The 19448-nt window shown below is 47.3% G+C and overlaps 2 protein-coding genes and 1 pseudogene across 8 annotated transcripts in view; 1 reads left to right on the plus strand and 2 right to left on the minus strand.

Annotated features, from left to right (window-relative positions):
- Nucleotides 1-560: 560 nt before the first annotated feature.
- On the minus strand, nucleotides 561-4839 carry TEKT2 (tektin 2). 4 transcript variants are annotated; one of them, XM_077964011.1, is made up of 10 exons: nucleotides 4607-4839; nucleotides 3593-3800; nucleotides 3383-3508; nucleotides 2654-2859; nucleotides 1989-2132; nucleotides 1791-1905; nucleotides 1525-1632; nucleotides 1253-1396; nucleotides 1027-1106; nucleotides 561-862 (listed from the first exon to the last, which is right to left on the minus strand). In XM_077964011.1, the coding sequence occupies exons 2-10, from the start codon at nucleotides 3746-3748 to the stop codon at nucleotides 649-651; spliced, it is 1293 nt and encodes a 430-aa protein (XP_077820137.1). In that variant the 5' UTR covers nucleotides 3749-3800; nucleotides 4607-4839; the 3' UTR covers nucleotides 561-648. The 4 variants fall into 4 exon arrangements, with proteins under 4 accessions (XP_077820137.1, XP_001109877.2, XP_014990839.2 ...); XM_001109877.4 differs by lacking the exon at nucleotides 4607-4839 and adding an exon at nucleotides 4514-4587; XM_015135353.3 differs by lacking the exon at nucleotides 4607-4839 and adding an exon at nucleotides 4344-4515.
- Nucleotides 4840-7277: 2438 nt separating this feature from the next.
- Nucleotides 7278-8481, plus strand: LOC713247 (dolichyl-diphosphooligosaccharide--protein glycosyltransferase subunit MAGT1 pseudogene; annotated as a pseudogene). Its single transcript, XR_001443955.3, has one exon. The product of XR_001443955.3 is annotated as a dolichyl-diphosphooligosaccharide--protein glycosyltransferase subunit MAGT1 pseudogene (transcript).
- Nucleotides 8482-16142: 7661 nt separating this feature from the next.
- Nucleotides 16143-19448, minus strand: part of AGO3 (argonaute RISC catalytic component 3) — a 140834-nt gene continuing 137528 nt past the window's right edge. For all 3 annotated transcript variants that reach the window (XM_077963786.1, XM_077963796.1, XM_028836031.2), the window contains one exon: nucleotides 16143-16527. In XM_077963786.1, coding sequence (XP_077819912.1) covers nucleotides 16476-16527 — 52 coding nt within the window. In that variant the 3' untranslated portion in view covers nucleotides 16143-16475. The remainder of the gene's footprint in view (nucleotides 16528-19448) is intronic.

Here is a 19448-nt window from a genome sequence, read left to right on the forward strand (position 1 = left end):
CCGTTCCGCAGCACTCCCCGGGGCCTAGAGTCACCGCTCCGCCGCCCGGCCCACAGCGCCGCCCAGCGGCCCGGAGTCTCGGCGCCGCGCAGCTCCCGACAGTCTGTGCTTTGAGTCCCCGTTCTTCCCGCTCCTCACCACTGGGCTAACTGGATGGGAAGGCCGCTATGGGGTCCCTGGGGGATGGGCACTGAGCCGGACCACTGGATCACTTCAGGCCACTGCCTTCTGCAGGCGAGCACCCCTAACTCCGCACCCCCAGCCGGCCCTCTCCACCGAGGCCAGGACCACCCCCAAGCCCTCCCACCAGGCCCTTGCCCGCTGTGGGCCTTCCTTAAGCATCAAGAGGGCGGACCAGGGGCCAGCTGGGGCACAGCCAGGTAGAGGCCGCGCTGCTGGAGCCCAGGAGTGCTGGCCCAGCCCAGAGAGGGGTTCCTTGAGGGGAGGGGAAAGATTGGATTTGGTACATGGAGTGCGGGGGAATGGTGTTCCCCGTCTTTACTCCTCCATAGAACCCTCTCCCTGCTGGCTACATACAGTGGGGCAGAGAACAGCCGGCCTGAGATCCTCTGCATTTATTCCATTCATTCTCTCCTCTCCCCTTCCATTGCCCACCCAACCCTGCCCTCCTCCCGTAGTCCTCCAAGGCTAGGCCAGCTCCAGCTGGCAGCTTTTGAGTGGACTCAGGGTGCTATTTGTGGTACGTGTGAAGGTGTCCACCTCAGGCACGAACTTCTCAGCGGGCACGGTCAGCTTGCGCCGCGTGTCCATGCACTTGGTGTCCAGCAGCATGGAGTTGGCCTTGCAGGCAATGTCAGCCTGCAGCCGGGCCAGGTGCTTGTACAGGGCGTCCAGTGCGTCCCTAGGGAAGGGCATTGACAACCCCCAGCCCCCATGAGGCTAGGAGGCCTGGGCTGAGTGCACAGCCTTTAGTCAGGAAGACAGCCCCAGGGAGCCAGCAGGCAGCAAGAGGCCCCACTGCTGGGCATCGTCTCACTGCTCCTCCCACCCACTCCCCAGACCTACTGTGCTTGTGCCAGCTTCTGCTTCAGGGCAGCGATGGTTGCCTCTAGCTGGTGAACCTCGTCAGTGAGGCCATACTGTGCCTGGAGGCAGAGGGGTTGGGAGTTCCAAGTCAGCCACACTGTCCTTTACCTGAGTGCTGCCCCGTGACAGCAGTGCCCTTGCGCCATCAGGAATATGAGAAAACCTTGGCCAGGGGGCCCGTGCCCCCACTGGGACACCCTCTCACCTGGTCCCGGCAGAGTTCCACATTGGGCCGGTAGGTTCTGGCCTCTAGCCGGGTATGGGACAGCTTCAGGCTCAGGAACTTTGTGCGCAGATCCTCCTCCAGGTGCCGGATGTCCTCCTGCAGCTCAGCGATCTCCTCCAAGGTCTGCAGAGGACAGAGTGACTGGTTTCCACCTGCTGGACTCACCGTACACGCCTGATCCAGTGCCTCCTGGCGGGGGCATGTGGCTCCTCATCCCACAGCAGGAAATCCATGCCCTGGGAGACGCTCACATTCTTCTCTTGCCACTTGAGCTCACTGTACACTTTCTCCATCTCCCGCAGCCGCTTCCTGAAGGCAAATTCCGTTGCAACTCTCTGGGCTTCAAGCTCGTTGTTGGTCTGAAGGAGGAAACACCGGGCAAGGGAAGGGTCTATACTCACGGCTGCCTGAGGATATTACTCAAGCGAGGGGCAGGGGGCCACGTGCACAGCAGGGAACAGAAGATAAGGGCTGAGCACACACTGGGGCCATCCATTAGCTGTGGGTGGCCCGTCACCTCAGCAATAGTTAGAGCAATGGCCTCTCTCAGCTCTGTGGCTGCCTTCATCTCAGCCTCCCCTCGGTCCTTGTTGAACTGACTGAAGTCATCCCACTGCTGGAGTGTGGTGGAGCTGCAGGTGGCAGGGAAAATGGAGGTCATGAGGGTGTGGCCTGGGAGGGGAGGAGAAGAGACTGGCTGAAACACTCTTCTTACCCATCAGGGACACGTGTGGGGTCGACCTTCAGCGAGATGTTTGGGGATCTGAGGTTGAGAGAGAGACAGCCTCTGTCGATCTCCAGTGTCTCCATTTTGCCCCGATGGTCGGAGTTGAGCTGCTGTCGGACTTCCTGCAGGAGGCTGGGGAAAGCGCAGACTCCATCAGGACCATCCCCCAAGGCCCAGAGGCAGGCCTCACAGAATGAAGGGAACACTGCAGGAAGTGGAGGCTGGGATGACCCTTCCCAGCAGAAGACAATGGAGCTGCAACTGCGGAGACCAAGAGCAGCACAGCTGGATGAAAATGCTGCCACCATGCGCCTACACACCCGTGGGGCACACGGATGTAGCTGTGCTCACAAAGGCTCATACGCACACACTCACAGGAGCTACTCAGGGGTGGTGGCAAATGAGTGTCACCTCTCATGCTTCCAATCGGTGGTACTGGCTGTCCAGGGCAGGGTGGTGAGAAGTATTCCCAGCCCATGTCCAGGCAGTGGGAAAAGTGCTACAATTGATGAGTGGTTTCTGTCACAGGCACCAGAGGGCCAAAATGTAGCACGAGAGCCAGTTGCTCCTCATCCACAATATCTGTGTTCCACATTGAAGGCACACAGCCTCCAGGGGCTCGTGAACATCCGGACGACCTGCCTCTCCCTTACCACAGGTGCTCGAAGGCCTGGCTGACCTTCTGTTGCAAGGCCTTCTTGGTGGCCTCGATGACCTCCACCTCTTTCTGCAGCTCATCCTCCACAGGGTCCTGCACCACATCAATGTCTCGCCGGCTTTCCCGCAGGGTCAGGCACTCAATGGCCACATCCAGAGGTAGGTTCTTGGCCTGCAGGTTTTGCTCTGCTGAATCCTTCATCTAGAAAAGAGGGCGCGGCCGGGCATGGTGGTTCACGTCTGTAATCCCAGCACTTTGGGAGGCCGAGTCGGGTGGATCACTTGAGGTCAGGAGTTTGAGAACAGCCTGGCCAAAATGGTGAAACCCCGTTTCTACTAAAAATACAAAAATTAGTTGAGAATGATGGCGCACGCCTGTAGTCACAGCTACTTTACTCAGGAGGCTGAGGCCGGAGAATCGCTTGAGCCCAGGAGGCGGAGGTTGCAGTGAGCTGCGATCGCACCACTGCACTCCAGCCTGGGCAACAGATCCAGACGCCGTCTCAAAGAAAAAAAGAAAAAAGAAAAGAAAAAGAAAAGAAGGGGCAGGGGGGCTGGTGGAGCCATCCATGGGGAAGTAGCACTTGTCCCCACTTTAGCAGAGGGCCAGTGACTCGGATGGACATGCCACTCATGACCCCCCATCAAGGGTTTCTCAACCCAGCCATAGGGAAGGAGGGGAGGTTTTGGCAGCAGCCCCCAGGCACCCAGTCCTGGCTTCCTGCCTGTGTCAGGGCGTCGATCTCGGCATCTAAATCTGTCAGACACTTGTCCAGCATCTCCTTCCACCGGTTGACAGTATCAATCCTCTCCACCAGTCGAGTCCTGTTGTCATGTTCATCCCAAATGGTCTGAGAGAGACAGGCCAGATAAATAGGGTGTCACAGGGTTGGGGGCTATCCCTTTGTCCACCCAGCTGAGTTCCCGACCCCAACCTGGTTGTTGGTCTCATTGCGGAGCACCCGGGCCTCCTGGCGGATCTGATGGGAAGCATCTCGCTGCAGCTGGGCATTGGTGGATAGCAGGTAGCTGTTAGTGTGCCAGTCGGGCAGCTGGAAGCGCTGACTTGGCTTGACGCTCAGCGTGGCCATGGCACAGAAACCAGAAGGGTCAGAAACCCCTAGGCCTGTTCACAGACACCACCTGCAGAGGCAAAACACGGCTGCGGGAGACCTTTCAGGAGAGGTCTCCTGGATCACACGCCCCCTAGGCAGAACTTGTTCCTGTCCATTTTGCTCTGAGCCCCCTCCTGCTGGAAGCCTGCCTGGAGACAGCCCTTGCTTTGCTCAACTTTGTGTGAGGCATTAAGTTTCCCTCCCTCCTGTCCCGGGGCGGACACAAACCCCTGGACCTTGCAGGTCCTGGAGCAGGTAAAAAGGAATAATAATGGAGTCCCGGAAGCCTCGAAGTGTGTGTGAAATGCCAAATGCCTTGGCGGGGGGGGTAGGAGGATGTCAGAAAAAAATAGCCCTAATGCAGTTTCCACACCTGCCACCAGCCAACCATGCCTTGTTGAGCTTCCTTTCCTTTCTTCCCCAGGCTGTGGGCCAGACCCCGTGGGGGATCTAAGGGCAGGAGCCCTGTTCTCTCTCCAGGGACGCGTGCCTGTTGGCACTGGGGAGCTGGGGGCCGCCCCCTCCCCGTCTGGTAGCCGCCACGCCCTCCCGCCCCTTCGCCCTCGCCTACTGTTGGAGGGGGAGGCGGGACGGGGAGGGCCCCGTGGGAGGGGCTGGGGTCAAGCCGGTTCCCCGCCGAACTGCTTTCTTCCCCTCCGCAGGATTATCGCCTTTGGTTTAGATCAGTATCCCGGTCCGGCGCGGAGGAAGGGGGCGCCCCCACTCTCCTAGCTCCCTTACCTACTTTCCTGCTTCGCTCTCCGCGCCCCCCGCTCTAAGCGCCAGTGTTTGGCACCCCCGGTTGCTAGGCAACCACCCTCCCCCGCGGCCTACCTGGCCTGGGTGCTTCGCTTGGCAACCGCGGCGGCGTAGGGCGGCGTCCCCGGAGGCCTTTAGGGTAGGCGAGGGGCGGCCGGCGGAGCCTGAGAGAGAGGGGGGGCATCAGCGCAGCGCTTTCACTTGATTTACAAATTAAATGAACATTTGTTGTTTTCTCAGACAGGGTCTCGCTGGGTCGCCCAGGCTGGAGTGCTGTGGCTCAGTCTCGGCTCACTGCAACCTGGACCTCCCAGGCTGAAGCGATTCTCCCACCTCGGCCTCCCGAGTTAGCTGGGGCCACAGGCGCATGCCACCACTCCCGGCTAAATTTTTAAAAAAATTTTAGTAGAAACGAGGTTTCACCATGTTGCCCAGGCTGATCTCAAACTCCTGGCCTCAGGCGATCCACCCATCACGGCTCCCAAAGGGCTGGGATTACAAATGTGAGCCACTGCCCGGGCCTAAACATTTTTATTTTGATAAAGGTATGCATAGACGTGATAGAAAATATGAAACCGGGCGCAGTGGCTCACGCTTGTAATCCCAGCTACTCCAGAGGCCCAGGCGGTAGGATTGCTTGAGGCTAGGAGTTCGAGGTTAGCCTCAGAAACAGTGGTTGCCACCAAACGAACAGCACATAGAAAAAGTAGGCCGGGAGCAGCAACTCAGGCCTGCAATCCCAGCATTTTGGGAGGCTGAGACCAGGTGGATTGCTTGAGTCCAGGAGTTGGAGACTAGCCTGGGCCACATGGCGAAATCCCCTCTCTACAAAAGATACAAAATTTGGCACTTTGGGAGACAGGCAAGTGGATCACCTGAGGTCAGGAGTTCGAGACCAGCCTGGCCAATGTAGTAAAAACCTGTTTCTACTAAAAATACAAAAATTAGCTGGGCGTGGTGGCAGGTGACTGTAATCCCACCTACTTGGGAGGCTGAGGCAGGAGAATCGCTTGAACCCAGGAGGCAGAGGTTACAGTGAGCCGAGATTGTGCCATTGCACTCCAGCCTGTGTGACAAGAGTGAAAAAAAAAATTACAAAAATTAGCCAAGTATGGTGGTGTGCACCTGTAATCTCAGCTACTAGGGAAGCTGAGGCAGGAGAATCGCTTGAGCCTGGAGGCAGAGGTTGCAGTGAGCCGAGATCGTGCCACTGCGTTCCAGCCTGGGTGACAGAATGAGACTATGTCTCAAAAATAAATAAATTAATTAAAATTAAAATCAGGTGCACTCCCCAGCAGGTCCCCTCCAGCAATGGACATATAGTTAATGTTGTTTGCAACAGTTCTTCTATTCTGTCTTGCCCAACAACTTTGCCCATCTTGAAGGTCATACAAGGAATGATCAAGGGATGATAATCATGTTTGGAGAGGGCACAACCCTGAGAGAGGTAACTGGGGTATGAGAAGCAATGCTCTAGTGGCACGCACCTATAATCTCAGCTACTCGGGAGGCTGAGGCAGGAGAATTACTTGATCCTGGGAGACAGAGGTTGAAGTGAGCTGAGATCGCGCCCCTGCACTCCAGCCTGGGAACAGAATGAGACTCTGTCTCAAAAAACAAAACAAAACACAAAAAACCAGAGAAGCAATGCTCAATATTCAACCATTTCTTTAAAAAAAGAGAGAAGGGGGAAAAAAATGTATGTCTTATGTCTAGTACTGTTCTAGGGGTTGGAAAAATATTAACATTTAATCTTCACAACTAATAGGTGAGGTGGGCACTGTCCCCACTTTCTTAGGTAACAAAAGAGACACACTGCTAAAAAGCAGGGAGAGAAATCCAGGTGTTCTGGCCCCACCCAGAGGACCCTCTGCTGTGCTCCACACTGCCTCTCGTGGGGTGCTGGAATAGAGAGGAAGACAGGTGTGCAGGCCTGGTCCTGTTCTGAGGGCTTTGCTGAACCAGATCCTATGAGGTGGGTACTGTTACCATCTTCACTTTACAGGCAGGGAGACTGAGGCACAGGCCAGTGAGGACGTGCCCAGGTCACATCACTAACAAGTGGTACAGCCTGGATTGAAACCCAGGCAGATGGGCCCAGGGGCCAAGCTCAGGTTTAATGGATGAGAGAAAGAAGTCCCACAAGGGTCCATCAGTTGTTAAACATCATTGGAGGGATGGGAAGAACGGTAGAGAACCAAGGGCTTGGTAGGCAATTGAGGGATGAGGTTGGCTTTTGAGCAGTTTGAATGTGTTCGCAGTGGATCCAGCTGCTGCCCGGCAGGCATTTAGGTTGTTTGTTTTGTTTTGTTTTGTTTTGACAGAGTCTTGCTCTGTTGCCCAGGCTGGAGTGCAGTGGCACGATCTTGGCTCACTGCAACCTCCCTTCCTGGGTTCAAGTGATTCTCCTGCTTCAGCCTCCTGAGTAGCTGGGACTATAGGCATGCGCCAACACACTTGGCTAATTTTTATATTTTTAGTAGAGACGGGGTTTCACCATGTTGGCCAGGCTGTTCTCAAACTCCTGAACTCAGGTGATCTGCCTGGCTTGGTCTCCCAAAGTACTGGGATTACAGGCGTGAAGCCACCGTGCCCGGCCTGATTTGTTAATTGCAAGTCATTCAGCAGGACTGAAGCCAGAACACTATTTCCCAAACTCCTTTCATTACAGAGTATTTTTTTCCACAGGTTATTTTGTAAACTCTAATATATGACTTGTAAACTGGACATGAACAAGAATTTGTGATATAGCCTCTTTACCAGGATTGAAGAAGACAGAAAGAAAAAAATCTTTGACAAATTAATTGCAGGAAGAAATGATCACATTTTGGCTTACATATTTTGCAACAGCGGTATAACACAAAGAAGTAAGCAAATATGGCAGAAGTGTGGCGCTTTTGGTGTCTACTTTTGACCATAGTGGTGGCCCTGGTATTCGTGGCTCCTGGGACTCCTACACATCCTGCCCGATGGAAGAAGGTGTTGGCCAAAAAGGTCAGCCAGCTGATGGATTGGACCAAGAAAGACAGAGTGATAAGAATGAGTGACACCATGTTCTATCATTTTGTATTAGATGCACCAAAAAACTATTCTGTTATTGTGATGCTTACGGCTCTCCACGAGTTCAATTCATGTGTCATGTGCAAAGGTGCTGCCGAAGAATTTCAGATCTTGGCAAACTCCTATCAAGGCCCTGGTGCATTCACCACAAAGGTATTTTTTGCAATGGTGGATTATGATGAAAGCCCTGAGGTCTTTGAAGCGCTCCAGGTGACGTCAGTTCCGAGTTTCTTCCACTTTTCTGCCCAGTGGAAATTTACAACAGATGACATTTATAATTTGAGAGGAAGCGATATCGTTGCTGACCAAATGGCTGAATGGGTAGCAGAGAGAACACATGTCAGCGTCAGAATCAGACAGCCTACAAATTATCATGGTCTCCTCAAGCTGGGGATACTTTTGGCTCTCACTGGCGGACTTGGGTATTTCTTGAAATGGAATAGGAAATCTATTTCTTGCAGAATCTTGTGCGAAGTTTTAACTTTGTGCTTTGTGATTGTGATGACGTCTGGTCAAATGTGGACTTATATAAGAGGAGAACCATATGTCCAAAGGGACCCTCGCACAGGACATAAGCATTATATCAGCAAATTTAGTCAGGCTCAGTTTGCAGCAGAAACATTCATTATTTCCCTGTTTAATATGTGTGTTACCCTGGGAGTGGTGCTGTTAGATAAGGCTGCCACCTCGACGATGAACATCATAAAGAGAAAGATGATGTGTCTGGCTGGTATGTGTCTTGTTGCCATATTCTTCAGTTGGCTGCTTTCCCTCTTTAGATTTAAAGTAACTGACTATCCATACAGGTTTCTCTGGGATTAAAAAGGATCCTACAGACATAGACAATGAAGCAAGAAATTTGAAAAAAAAAAAAAAGTGAAGCAGAAAAATGCAAACTCGTAACTTTTTAAAGTAATTGAGATTTCACCAAAAGAGACCATAAGTGCCTTAAGTGCTTTCAAAATCTGTGAAGTATTATAGTTTGTGTCTTCCCTGTTCTTAATTTTTCTCCCCCAGTGTTATAGATTACTTCAAGTTGAATTATTAAAATCTTTAGAGAGTACAACTTTCATCGAATCAGAACAATGTTTTACAATGTTTAAAAGTACTTCAGTTAATATTAATACTTGGTTAGCTGATTTTATTCTAATACGAAAAATAATCTTTTTTCTTTTTTCTTTTTTCTTTTTTGAGATGGAGTCTCGCTCTGTTGCCCAGGCTAGAGTGCAGTGGCGCGATCTTGGCTCAGTGCAAGCTCCGCCTCCCAGGTTCCCACCGTTCTCCTGCCTCAGCCTCCCAAGCAGCTGGGACTACAGGCGCCTGCCAATGCGCCTGGATAATTTTTTGTATTTTTAGTAGAGATGGGGTTTCACCATGTTAGCCAGGATGGTCTCGATCTTCTGACCTCGTGATCCGCCCGCCTCGGCCTCCCAAAGTGCTGGGATTACAGGCGTGAGCCACCGCGCCCGGCCAAAAAATAATCTTTTTTCTTTTTCTTTTGAGGCAAGGTCTCCCTCTGTTGCTCAGACTGGAGATCAGTGACACAATCTCTGTTCACTGCAACCTCCGCCTCCTGGGTTCAAGTGATTCTTCTGCCTCAGCCTCTTGAGTAGCTGGGATTACAGGCGTGTGCCACCACGCCCGGCTACTTTTACGTATTTTTAGTAAGGACGGGGTTTTGCCATGTTGGCCAGGCTGGTCTTGAACTCCTGACCTCAAGTGATCCGCCCCTCTTGGCCTCCCAAAGTGCTGGGATTACAGGCATGAACCACTGTACGCAGCTGAAAAATAATATCTTGACAAGGTATTCTCACACCTGGCCACTGAAGATAATTATTATCCCTCCATGGCAGTGTACATTTGCAGTCTGTTTTGTGGGTGGAGAGAGCAGTTGTATTATGTTGTCCCCTGAAGTTTAAATACCTATGTTTAGAGTACACTTCCAAAGCTCAGAGGCAGATACATACTTCTTAGTACTACTACATATCCGTCTCTCCTACTGGAATACACCAGTATGTTTCTTTTTTTTTGGCTGTTTTTTTCTTTTACCATGCTTTTTTTTTTTTTTTTTCCTTTTTCTTTTTTCTCAAGACGGAGTTTCACTCTGTCCCCCAGGCTGGAGTGCAGTGAATGGCATGATCTCGGCTCACCGCAACCTCCGCCTCCCAGGTTCAAGTGATTCTCCCACCTCAGCTTCCCAAGTAGCTGGGATTACAGGCGCACGGCACCAAGCCCAGCTGATTCTTGTATTTTTAGTAGAGATGGGGTTTCACCATGTTGGCCTGGCTGGTGTTGAACTCCTGACCTCAGGTGATCCGCCTGCCTCAGCCTCCCAAAGTGCTGGGATTATAGGCGTGAGCCACCGCACCCGGCCCTTTAACTATGCTTCCTGATAGTTGTAGAAATTACAAACCAGTTAAACACCAGATTACAATTTATCTTTGATTATTAATTACCTTTTATCTGGAAAGATTTCAGATATCTTTGTTTTTCTTTCATGGGGCCAATCTCTAACAAAATAGTATTTCCTATTTCTGTGTTGACTTTGTTGACTTGAGGTTGTTTTCCATTTACTTTAAATCTAAGAGAAAAATAGGTATAAAGACATTTGAGAAGATAAATAATAATTTCATTCACCCATTCTATTTAGGAGCCTGCTAAAATATCAAGTCATTTCCAAGATGCAGAAATACAAAACTGAACAGCCTAATAGCATTTTTGTAATTTTAGTAAAATCTGTTCCATTTCAGCCTTTCTTCCCTCTTAGTGGAAAAACGAGGTACCAATTTAAAGACGTTTTCCCCTTTTATCCTCCTTCTGTAATATGTTGATAAAGTCCTAAACATCTTACTAACATGCTTGGCAAATAACAGCAAAGATTTAAGTGGAAGATTTTTTTTTCCTTATTTATTTATTGAGATAGTCTTGCTCTGTGGCCCAGGCTGGAGTGCAGTGGTGTGATCTCGGCTCACTGCAACCCCTGCCTTTGCCTTCAAGTGATTGTTGCCTCAGTCTCCCGAGTAGCTGGGATTACAGGCGCCTGCCACCGTGCGCAGCTAATTTTTGTATTTTTAGTAGAAACAAGGTTTTACCACGTTGACTAGGCTGGTCTCGAACTCCTGATCTCAGGTGATCCACCCATCTTGGCCTCCCAAAGTGCTGCGATTACAGGCGTGAGCCATCGTGCTGGCCTGTTATTTATTTATTTATTTTGAGACGAAGTTTCGCTGTTGTCGCCCAGGCTGGAGTGCAGTGGTGCGACCTCAGCTCATTGCAACCTCTGCCTCCCGGGTTCAAGTGATTCTCCTGCCTCAGTCTCCAGAGTAGCTGGGATTACAGGTGACCGCCACCATGCCCAGCTAATTTTTGTATGTTTAGTAGAGATGGGGTTTCACCATGTTGACCAGGCTGGTCTTGAACTTCTGACCTCAGATGATCCACCTGCCTCGGCCTCCCAAAGTGTTGGGATTACAGGTGTGAGCTACCGTGCCCGGCCCCGGCCTGTTGTTATTTTTAAGACAGAGTCTCACTGTGTCGTTGCCCAGGCTGCAGAGCAGTGGTGTGATCTTGGCTCACTGCAACCTCTGCCTCCAGGGCTCAAACAATTCTCCTGCCTCAGCCTCCCTAGTAGCTGAGGTTACAGGTGTGCACCACCATGCCCAGCTAATTTTTTTGTATTTTTAGTAGAGATAGGTTTCACCATGTTGGCCAAGCTGGTCTTGAACTCCTGGCCTCAAGTGATCTGCCCACCTTGGCCTCCTAAAGTGCTGGGATTATGAACCGGGCATGAGGCACAAGGTTTGTTATTAAATCAAACTCCACCCTTCTCTCTGGAAATTGCCATTTTAGAAATGTGAGAACTGTGATTGTGAAAATGTTTTTCAAGCAACAACAATATAATGTCACATTAGAAGGATTCTGTCTTAAATTGGGACTGGCTTGGCTATTTACAGTCAAGTAACCCTCTTTCAAGGTCTGGTAGAATATTTGAAGGTTTTATGTGAGTGTTTGCCAAGGGAGTTGAGTTTAATGGCCCGGAGTAAATTATGATTAATATTTTTAGCAGGAGGTGACTGGGAACAGTTGACCTCTCACAGCCATTTTTTATTGTTCATTATTCCAGAGGAAACTGCTTGCCTTTGACCTTTTTTCCAGCTTGCTTTTCTGCTGGTCCTGTACTTGTCTCAGGCCAAAGAAATTTGTGTTGAGATTGTCAAGGCTGAGATTTGGGTGAGGCTAACTCGTTTCGCACAGCATACTCGTCAGAGAAATAACAGCCTACTTCAACTACACAGCTGCAGTTGATTTGCCCTGGAGGTTAAAAAAACGATTCCTACCACCCCATCTGCCCTTCTTATCTTCAAAACCCACTCTTTTTCCATAAGAAAGAAAAGTCTCCAGGGTAAAATAAATGGCAAGTAACTTTGCTGCATTCAGTAAAGTGATATATTTTTGTGCAGATTTTCAAATTAATATCTAAAGAATCTTAGACAACAGTAATAATTTTATGGTCTAGATAGCACCTATGAATATGTAGTTTTTAATACTATTCAAAGGGATACCATAGCTGGCAAACTTTCTTAGTCTAAAATCTTTATACAAGCACCAATATAAATAGGAAAAAATTAAGATTAAGCTTACAAAACAAAATACAAAAAATAAAAAATATAAAAAGATGGTTAATTTTTTTTTTTGAGATGGAGTCTTGCTCTGTCGCCAAGGCTGGAGTGCAGTGGCCGGATCTCGGCTCACTGCAAGCTTCGCCTCCTGGGTTTATGCCATTCTCCTGCCTCAGCCTCCCGAGTAGCTGGGACTACAGGCGTCCGCCACCTCTCATGGCTAGTTTTTTGTATTTTTTAGTAGAGACGGGGTTTCACCATGTTAGCCAGGATGGTCTCGATCTCCTGACCTCGTGATCCGCCCGTCTCGGCCTCCCAAAGTGCTGGGATTACAGGCTTGAGCCACCGCACCCGGCTCATTTTTTTTTTTTTTAACAGTCTCGCTCTGTCTCCCGCCTCGGCCTCCCAAGTGCTGGGATTACAGATGTGAGCCACAATGCCTGGCCAGTTAATCTTAATTTTACATCTGTATAAAATACATGTGAAAGCCATCTGAGTGATGGTGCTGACTGAAATCCTGTCTGGTGCAGCATCAGACCATTCCTACGTTCTGTTTTATTGTTTTTGTTTTGGAAGACAATATGCAAATTCTGTTTGGCAACATAGTTACAGTAAAGGAAGAGTAATATTATACATTTAATAGTTTCAAGTGCTTTTGTTTTGTTTTTGTTTTTGACACTGGGTCTCACTCTATCACCCAGGTTTAAGTGTAGTGGCATGATCATGGCTCACAGCAGCCTCCATGTCCTGAGCTCAAGTGATCCTCCCACCTCAGTCTCCCATGTAGCTGGGACTACAGGAGCATGTCACCATGCCTGGCTAATTTTTGTAGTTTTTGTAGAGACGGGGTTTCACCTTGTTGCCTGGGGTGGTCTTCAACTCCTGGGCTCAAACAATCCACCGGCCTTCGACTCCCAAAGTGCTGGGATTACAGGCATGAGCCACCACGCCCAGCCTCAGGTACTTTTGAATTGGCCTATTTTTAAAATCATTTAGCAAAGCCTATTAAAATGTTGTTTCAGTTGAGAACCGAACATATTGGACTTTATGATACTAAGCCACTAAGGTATCTGTTTTGTTTATAATTATATATTTTGAACCCCAGCGTTATTCATAAGGAAAAAACATTTTTTTTGAGATTGGGTATCGCTCTGTCACCAGGCTGGAGTGTAGTGGCACAATCTCGACTCACCACAACCAACCTCTGCCTCCCAAGCTCAAGTGATCCTTCCACCTCAGCCTCCCGAGTAGCTGGGATTAGAGGTTCACTACCATGCCTAGCTAATTTTTTGTATTTTTTGTAGAGTTGGGATTTCACCATGTTGCCCAGGCCAGTCTCAAACTCCTGAGTTCAAGCAATCCACCTGCCTCGACCTCCCAAAGTGCTGGGATTACAGGTGTGAGCCACTGCACCCAGCCCAAGAAAGGTATTTTAATAGGGAAAAGTACAAAAAAAAGTACTACTCTATACAGGCATTGTGGCCGGGCACGGTGGCTGATGCCTGTAATCCCAGCACTTTGGGAGGCCGAGGCAAACAAAGCACTTGAGGTCAGGAGTTCAAGATCAGTCTGGCCAACATGGCAAAACCCCATCTCTACTAAAAATACAAAAATTAGCTGGGCGTGGTGGCACACGCCTGTAGTCCCAGCTACTCGGGAGGTTGGGGCATGAGAATTGCTTGAATCCAGGTGGTGGAGGTTGCAGTGAGCCAAGATCATGCCATTGCACTCCAGCCTGGACGACAGAGCAAATCCCTGTCTCAAAGAAAAAAAAAAGGCATCATAAAGATCTTCATAGACTGTAGAAACTGTGGAAGCAACAGAAATGACAGGAAAACAGTCATCTTTCCTCCATATATAAAAGTAAAGATTTCAGTTCCCTTCATAACATTTAGTCAAATATTGTGAAAACGTACACATCCTTTCCTGGCATTGACTAATCAACCTAATTAATTTCCTGAAAACATCACCAAGGTATGCAAGTATCAGCAGCTGAGATAAATCTGTCAAATAATCAGACAACTGAAACATGAAAACTACATTCAGATGTATGCCCCTCACTGGCCAGGCATGGTAGCTCACGCCTGTAATCCCAGCACTTTGGAAGCCAAGGTAGGTGGATCACCTGAGGTCAGGAGTTCGAGACCAGCCTGGCCAAGAGGGTGAAACCTCATCTCTACTAAAAAGACAAAAAATTAGCTGGCGTGGTGGCGGGAGCCTGTAATCCAGCTACTCTATAGGCTGAGGCAGGAGAGTCGCTTGAACCTAGGAGATGGAGGTTGTGGTGAGCAGAAATGGTGCCACTGCACTTCAGCCTGGGCGACAGAGCGAGACTCCGTCTCAAAACAACAACAACACTTAGCATTTTACCTTAGACTGCCACCTCATTTCTGATGCTTAAGTGTGGTGTTCTGAGCAACCTTGCTCTGAAGAAAGTCTCAAGCAGTTGAGCTCTAATGTAACTGGCGATTTGTTCGGTTCTAGCATATCTTACTATTTTTTGTTTTGGAGACAGGGTCTCGCTCTTTTGTCCAGGCTGGACTACGGTGGTATGATCGCAACTCACTGTAGCTTCGAACTCTTGGCCTCAAGCAAGCCTCCTGACTCAGCTTCCCAAATAGCTGGGATTACAGGGGCATGCCGCCACACTTGGTTCTTATTTTTAAAGAGAAGATAAAATCTGGGCCAGGTGCAGTGTCTCATGCTTGTAATCCAAGCACTTTGGGAGGTTGAGGTGGGATGATTGCTTGAGGCCAGGAATTTGAGACCAGCCTGGTCAACATAGTGAGACTCCTATCTCTACAAAAATTTTAAAAACTATCCGAATGTGGTGGTGTACACCTGTTGTCTTAGCTACTTGGGAGGCTGAGGCAGGAAGATCCTTGAGCCCAGGAGGTGAGCTGTGATCTTGCCACTGCATTCCCACCTAGGCGATAGAGTGAGACCCTGTCTCTCTTAAAAAATCTTAAACAATTGGCCGGGCACGGTGGCTCACGCCTGTAATCCCAGCACTTTGGGAGTCCGAGGCGGGCAGATAACGAGGTCAGGAGTTCAAGACCAGCCTGACCAACATGGTGAAACCCCATCTCTACAAGAAATACAAACAATTAGCTGGGAGTGGTGGCACGTGCCTGTAATCCCAGCTACTCAGGAGGCTGAGGCAGGAGAATCACTTGAACCCGGGAGGTGGAGGTAGCAGTGAGCTGAGATCACACCACTGCACTCCAGCCTGGGTGACAGAACAAGACTCCATCTCAAAAAAAAAAAAAAAAAAAAAAAGAAAAAAAGAAAAAAAAATTTAAACAGTTAAAAATTATTTGCAGACTGAAATTTGCCTGCCAACTTGCGACTTCTGGCATTAGTCTAACAACTTTAATGAAAAAATGCAGAGCTATACCTGAAATTATGCAGTTAAAGAGGGTTGAGAGCTGATTTCCAAAATCTTAGTCCAGTGTTTTCTTGCATCGCATATCGGGGCTGTGTATCCACTTTTGGGCCTGCAAAGATTCCCCCAGTTCATTTTGGTTCCTTTTTTCCCTACACATTCTTAATTCTTTCACCTCCTGGCAAAGTTTGGAAGCCTAGTGTCATCTCCCCATTTTCACTCCACTCACTGTCTTTTATTTAAGAAGGTGAAAAATGGGTGGGGTAGCGGGGAGGTAGGCAGTCTTTGAAAAACGTGAACTCCAGCCACATGCCCAGCACTGGAAACATTCTATATATTGTCTCATTTAATGCTCCAACAGTTCTATTTTCTCCTTTCACACTGAAGGAAACAGATATTTAGAAGCATCAAGGAACTTGCTCAGAGTGTCACATAATCAAGGTTTGAACCCAGGACTTCACGACTAAAGCTTACGTTCTTTCCACTGTATCACGTGGGTCCCGTTCCCTAGTCTGAAAAGCTGTAATGATGACCACACAAGAGAAAGTTTAAGAGCAAAGCTTTTCTTTTTATTGCAGTTATTAGTGAAAGTTATACTTCAAACTGAAGCTAAGCAACACTAAAACCATTAATATTTCTAAATTCAAGGATTAAAAATAAATACAACATAGAACTCTCCAGTAGGCAGAATGGCAGAAAAAAGAGTAGTGGTTCTGTCACAGAACATTTCGTGACAGTTTGGCTCAGAAAGAATCATGACAATTTCTTTTTGTTATTGTTGTTGTTGTTTTTTGCCTCCCAACAGGAAACAATGACAATTTCTTTAACGCAAAATATTGTATGAGCTGCTTAAAAACCAGCTTCTTCAAGCTTCTCCATCTCACTCATAACTTGTTTGTAGTATAATAATTTTTGTGGGGAAGATAGTGTAACTGAAAAAGAAAATATATTACCAAATTTTAAATACTGAAAACAAGTACTTTTGTTCAAAAACTTTATTTGCCTTCTGCTCATTATAATTACATATAATCTTCAAAGAGTTTAAATGACAACCAAATCCAAGGCCTGGCCCCCGAGAACACAGTGATAGGATTCAGCATTTGGTGTTTCTAATTATACAATGACTACATATATATCATAGACCTGCTCTCATCCATTCCCCACCATGAAGTTCCAATTTCCTCTTAATAAAATATGGCAGTCAAGTTTAGTCTCATTCAAAATCTTATCTGGTCCTATAGCATATTGCAGACTTAGACTCACTCTTCTGTTTTAATTGATGTTACTGTGTAGCCGAAGATTTTTAAAAAAGGTTTATAGATATACACTTGAAATTCTGCAGTCTTGAAATACTACAATAAATTGTTCTTACTTATGAAAAGCCAACGACAACAACAAAAAAGGCCAGGCCAGGCATAAGACAGAGGGGAAGGGAAGATGAGGAGGGAGGTTTGAGAGTCCCATCATTTTGCCTTGCTGAAACTGGGTTTCAGCAGAAATATTTGGCAAGAATAGTGTGGAAAAGGAGGATTGAGAAAGAGGTTACTCTGATTTTATGTAATAATTCAGTTTCAAAACATACTGATATCAACCTCCAAAAATAGTAGTTCACATCTGCAATACAAATAGGCACACACGGTAAAGATGGTTAAAAAGTAGAATTTAAAAGGCTATTTGTCCATCTTCAGGACATTTTGCAGGCGGCCCCACCCTCCCCACATGTCCTGTATTTACATTTTACTCTTCAGAAAAGCCCCTTTTAAAAGAATGCTATTTCTTCCTCCATTACTTAGGGGTTTTTAAAATTTTTATTTTTTATTTTTTTAGCAGCAGTTATCTAGTGGGAGCAGTTAGCTACGCTTTAGGGGTGTATGTTTGTATGTGCATTGTGTATAACAGAAATATTCTCTAGAGTGAGCAGTCAGATTACACTGGAATGGTCATAATACAATTTAGTCCCCCAAACACTAAAGAAACACATTATTTTTTCTATATAAACTTAATATGCAGAGTCATAAACATAAAATATTGATATATACACACATACGCACACCACTGCTTCCCACAGCCTATGAATGCATCCACGTACTAGTCCATAAGAATGATCTTTATTCACAAGATATAGTAATACTTTCATGGGTCCATAACTGAAAAGAGACATTAAAGCTACACATTGCAGCAAAAATAGGTTAAAAGTATTCCTGATATATCATTGTCAGCTATCTCATTGCATAAGGTGGATTTTTTGTTCATTTTTCATTTTTCAAACATGAATCTCCCCAACTTTTCATCTTCAGTACTTGAAATTCTGATTGAGATTAATGCAGATGCCACCTTTGTTAGTAATGAGTTGGAAAAGCCCAACTGCCTGCAACAAGGGGAGGTCGGCATCTGTAGAGATAAAAGTAAGTGTTGAATGCATCCATACCCTGTGTACCTAAAATGCATCCTTTTTCCTTTTTTTAAAAAATCTTGTCTGTAGCAACAAAGAATTGTTTACACTCCCTGCAGTGGTATGCCCTTTGTAATTTCCTAGAAACAGAATCTCTTCCCCCCATGGAAATGCATAAGCCTGCTGAAATGTAAGGACCTGCCACGATCCATAAAGGTAACTGCATCAGATGCCTGACATGACCCGCAGGTGCTCAGAACTGATTCACATGAAGCAAAAACTTTCACTATATTTAACCTTTACAGGTACATGATGATTGGAATTTTTAAAGTAAAGCAAAGTTAAATTCTGCAAAGCCATGAGTGAAATAAGCACACTTTATTTCTTAAAATCTAACCCTCTTCTTCAAAGAAAGGTACCAAAAATCGGCCAAGAAACAGGGGAATAACTATCTAGTTGTACAAGAGCCTCTGATACTAACATGTAGCAAAAGTGCCTGAAGGCAAAGGCGAAGTTAATTTCTAAGTATTTGTATATTATTATTATTATTATTATTATTATTATTATTATTATTGTTGTTGAGACAGAGTTTCGCTTTGTTGCCCAGGCTGGAGTGCAGTGGCACAATCTTGGCTCACTGCAACCTCTGTCTCCTGGGTCCAAGCAATTCTCCCACCTCAGCCTCCTGAGTTAGCTGGGATTACAGGCACCCTCTATCACGCCCAGCTAATTTCTGTATTTTTAGTAGAGACAGGGTTTCACCATGTTGGCCAGGCTGGTCTCGAACTCCTGACCTCAAGTGATCTACCTGCCTCAGCCTCCTAAAGTGCTGGGATTACAGGCGTGAGCCACTGCGCCCAGCCAATTTCTAAGTATTTGATGGTTTTCACCACATTAATCTAACTCAAAATAAAGCTGCAGCTGCCATAGCACCACTAAAATAATTTGGTTTTTGAAGTTATGCTTTTGCCAAGGATTATTATAAAGAAAAATTCAGCCTGTGTGCTGGATATCTTGCAGGGAAACAACAACAGGATATGCTTGTAAGTGAACACTATACCATGATAAGGCCTATGTTTCTCTTATTCCTGTTTCATAAAATGACCTATGGTAATTAAAGACACTTTCACAGAGGCAAACTGGAAAGGAATCCTTCACACACACTCTTCTATTATCTTGAAAGTCTGAAGAGCTTTTCCTTTGGAGAACTCAAATACTTCCGCAAACATTATCTTATTCTTACAACAATTTAGTGAGCATGCCTATGATCCCAGCACTGGGTGCTGAGGCAGGAGGACTGCTTGAGCTCGTGCCTATGATCCCAGCACTCTGGGTGGCTGAGGCAGGAGGACTGCTTGAGAGCTCAGGAGTTAGAGATCAGCCTGGACAACATGTGAGACCCCATCTCTGCAATCAAAGAAAAGAATCAGCCAGGTGTGGTGGCATGCACCTCTAGTCCCA

This window comes from Macaca mulatta, chromosome 1, assembly GCF_049350105.2.
Source record: "Macaca mulatta isolate MMU2019108-1 chromosome 1, T2T-MMU8v2.0, whole genome shotgun sequence".
NCBI lineage: Eukaryota > Metazoa > Chordata > Mammalia > Primates > Cercopithecidae > Macaca > Macaca mulatta.

Coding starts and splice junctions, on each gene's coding strand:
- TEKT2 (XM_077964011.1), bottom strand. CDS start 3,748: ATGGCCACGCTGAGCGTCAAGCCAAGTCAGCGCTTCCAGCTGCCCGAC. Junction 1,906..1,988: donor CCCACACGTGTCCCTGATGG/GTAAGAAGAGTG, acceptor TGCCACCTGCAG/CTCCACCACACTCCAGCAGT. Junction 1,633..1,790: donor TTGCTCTAACTATTGCTGAG/GTGACGGGCCAC, acceptor TTCCTCCTTCAG/ACCAACAACGAGCTTGAAGC.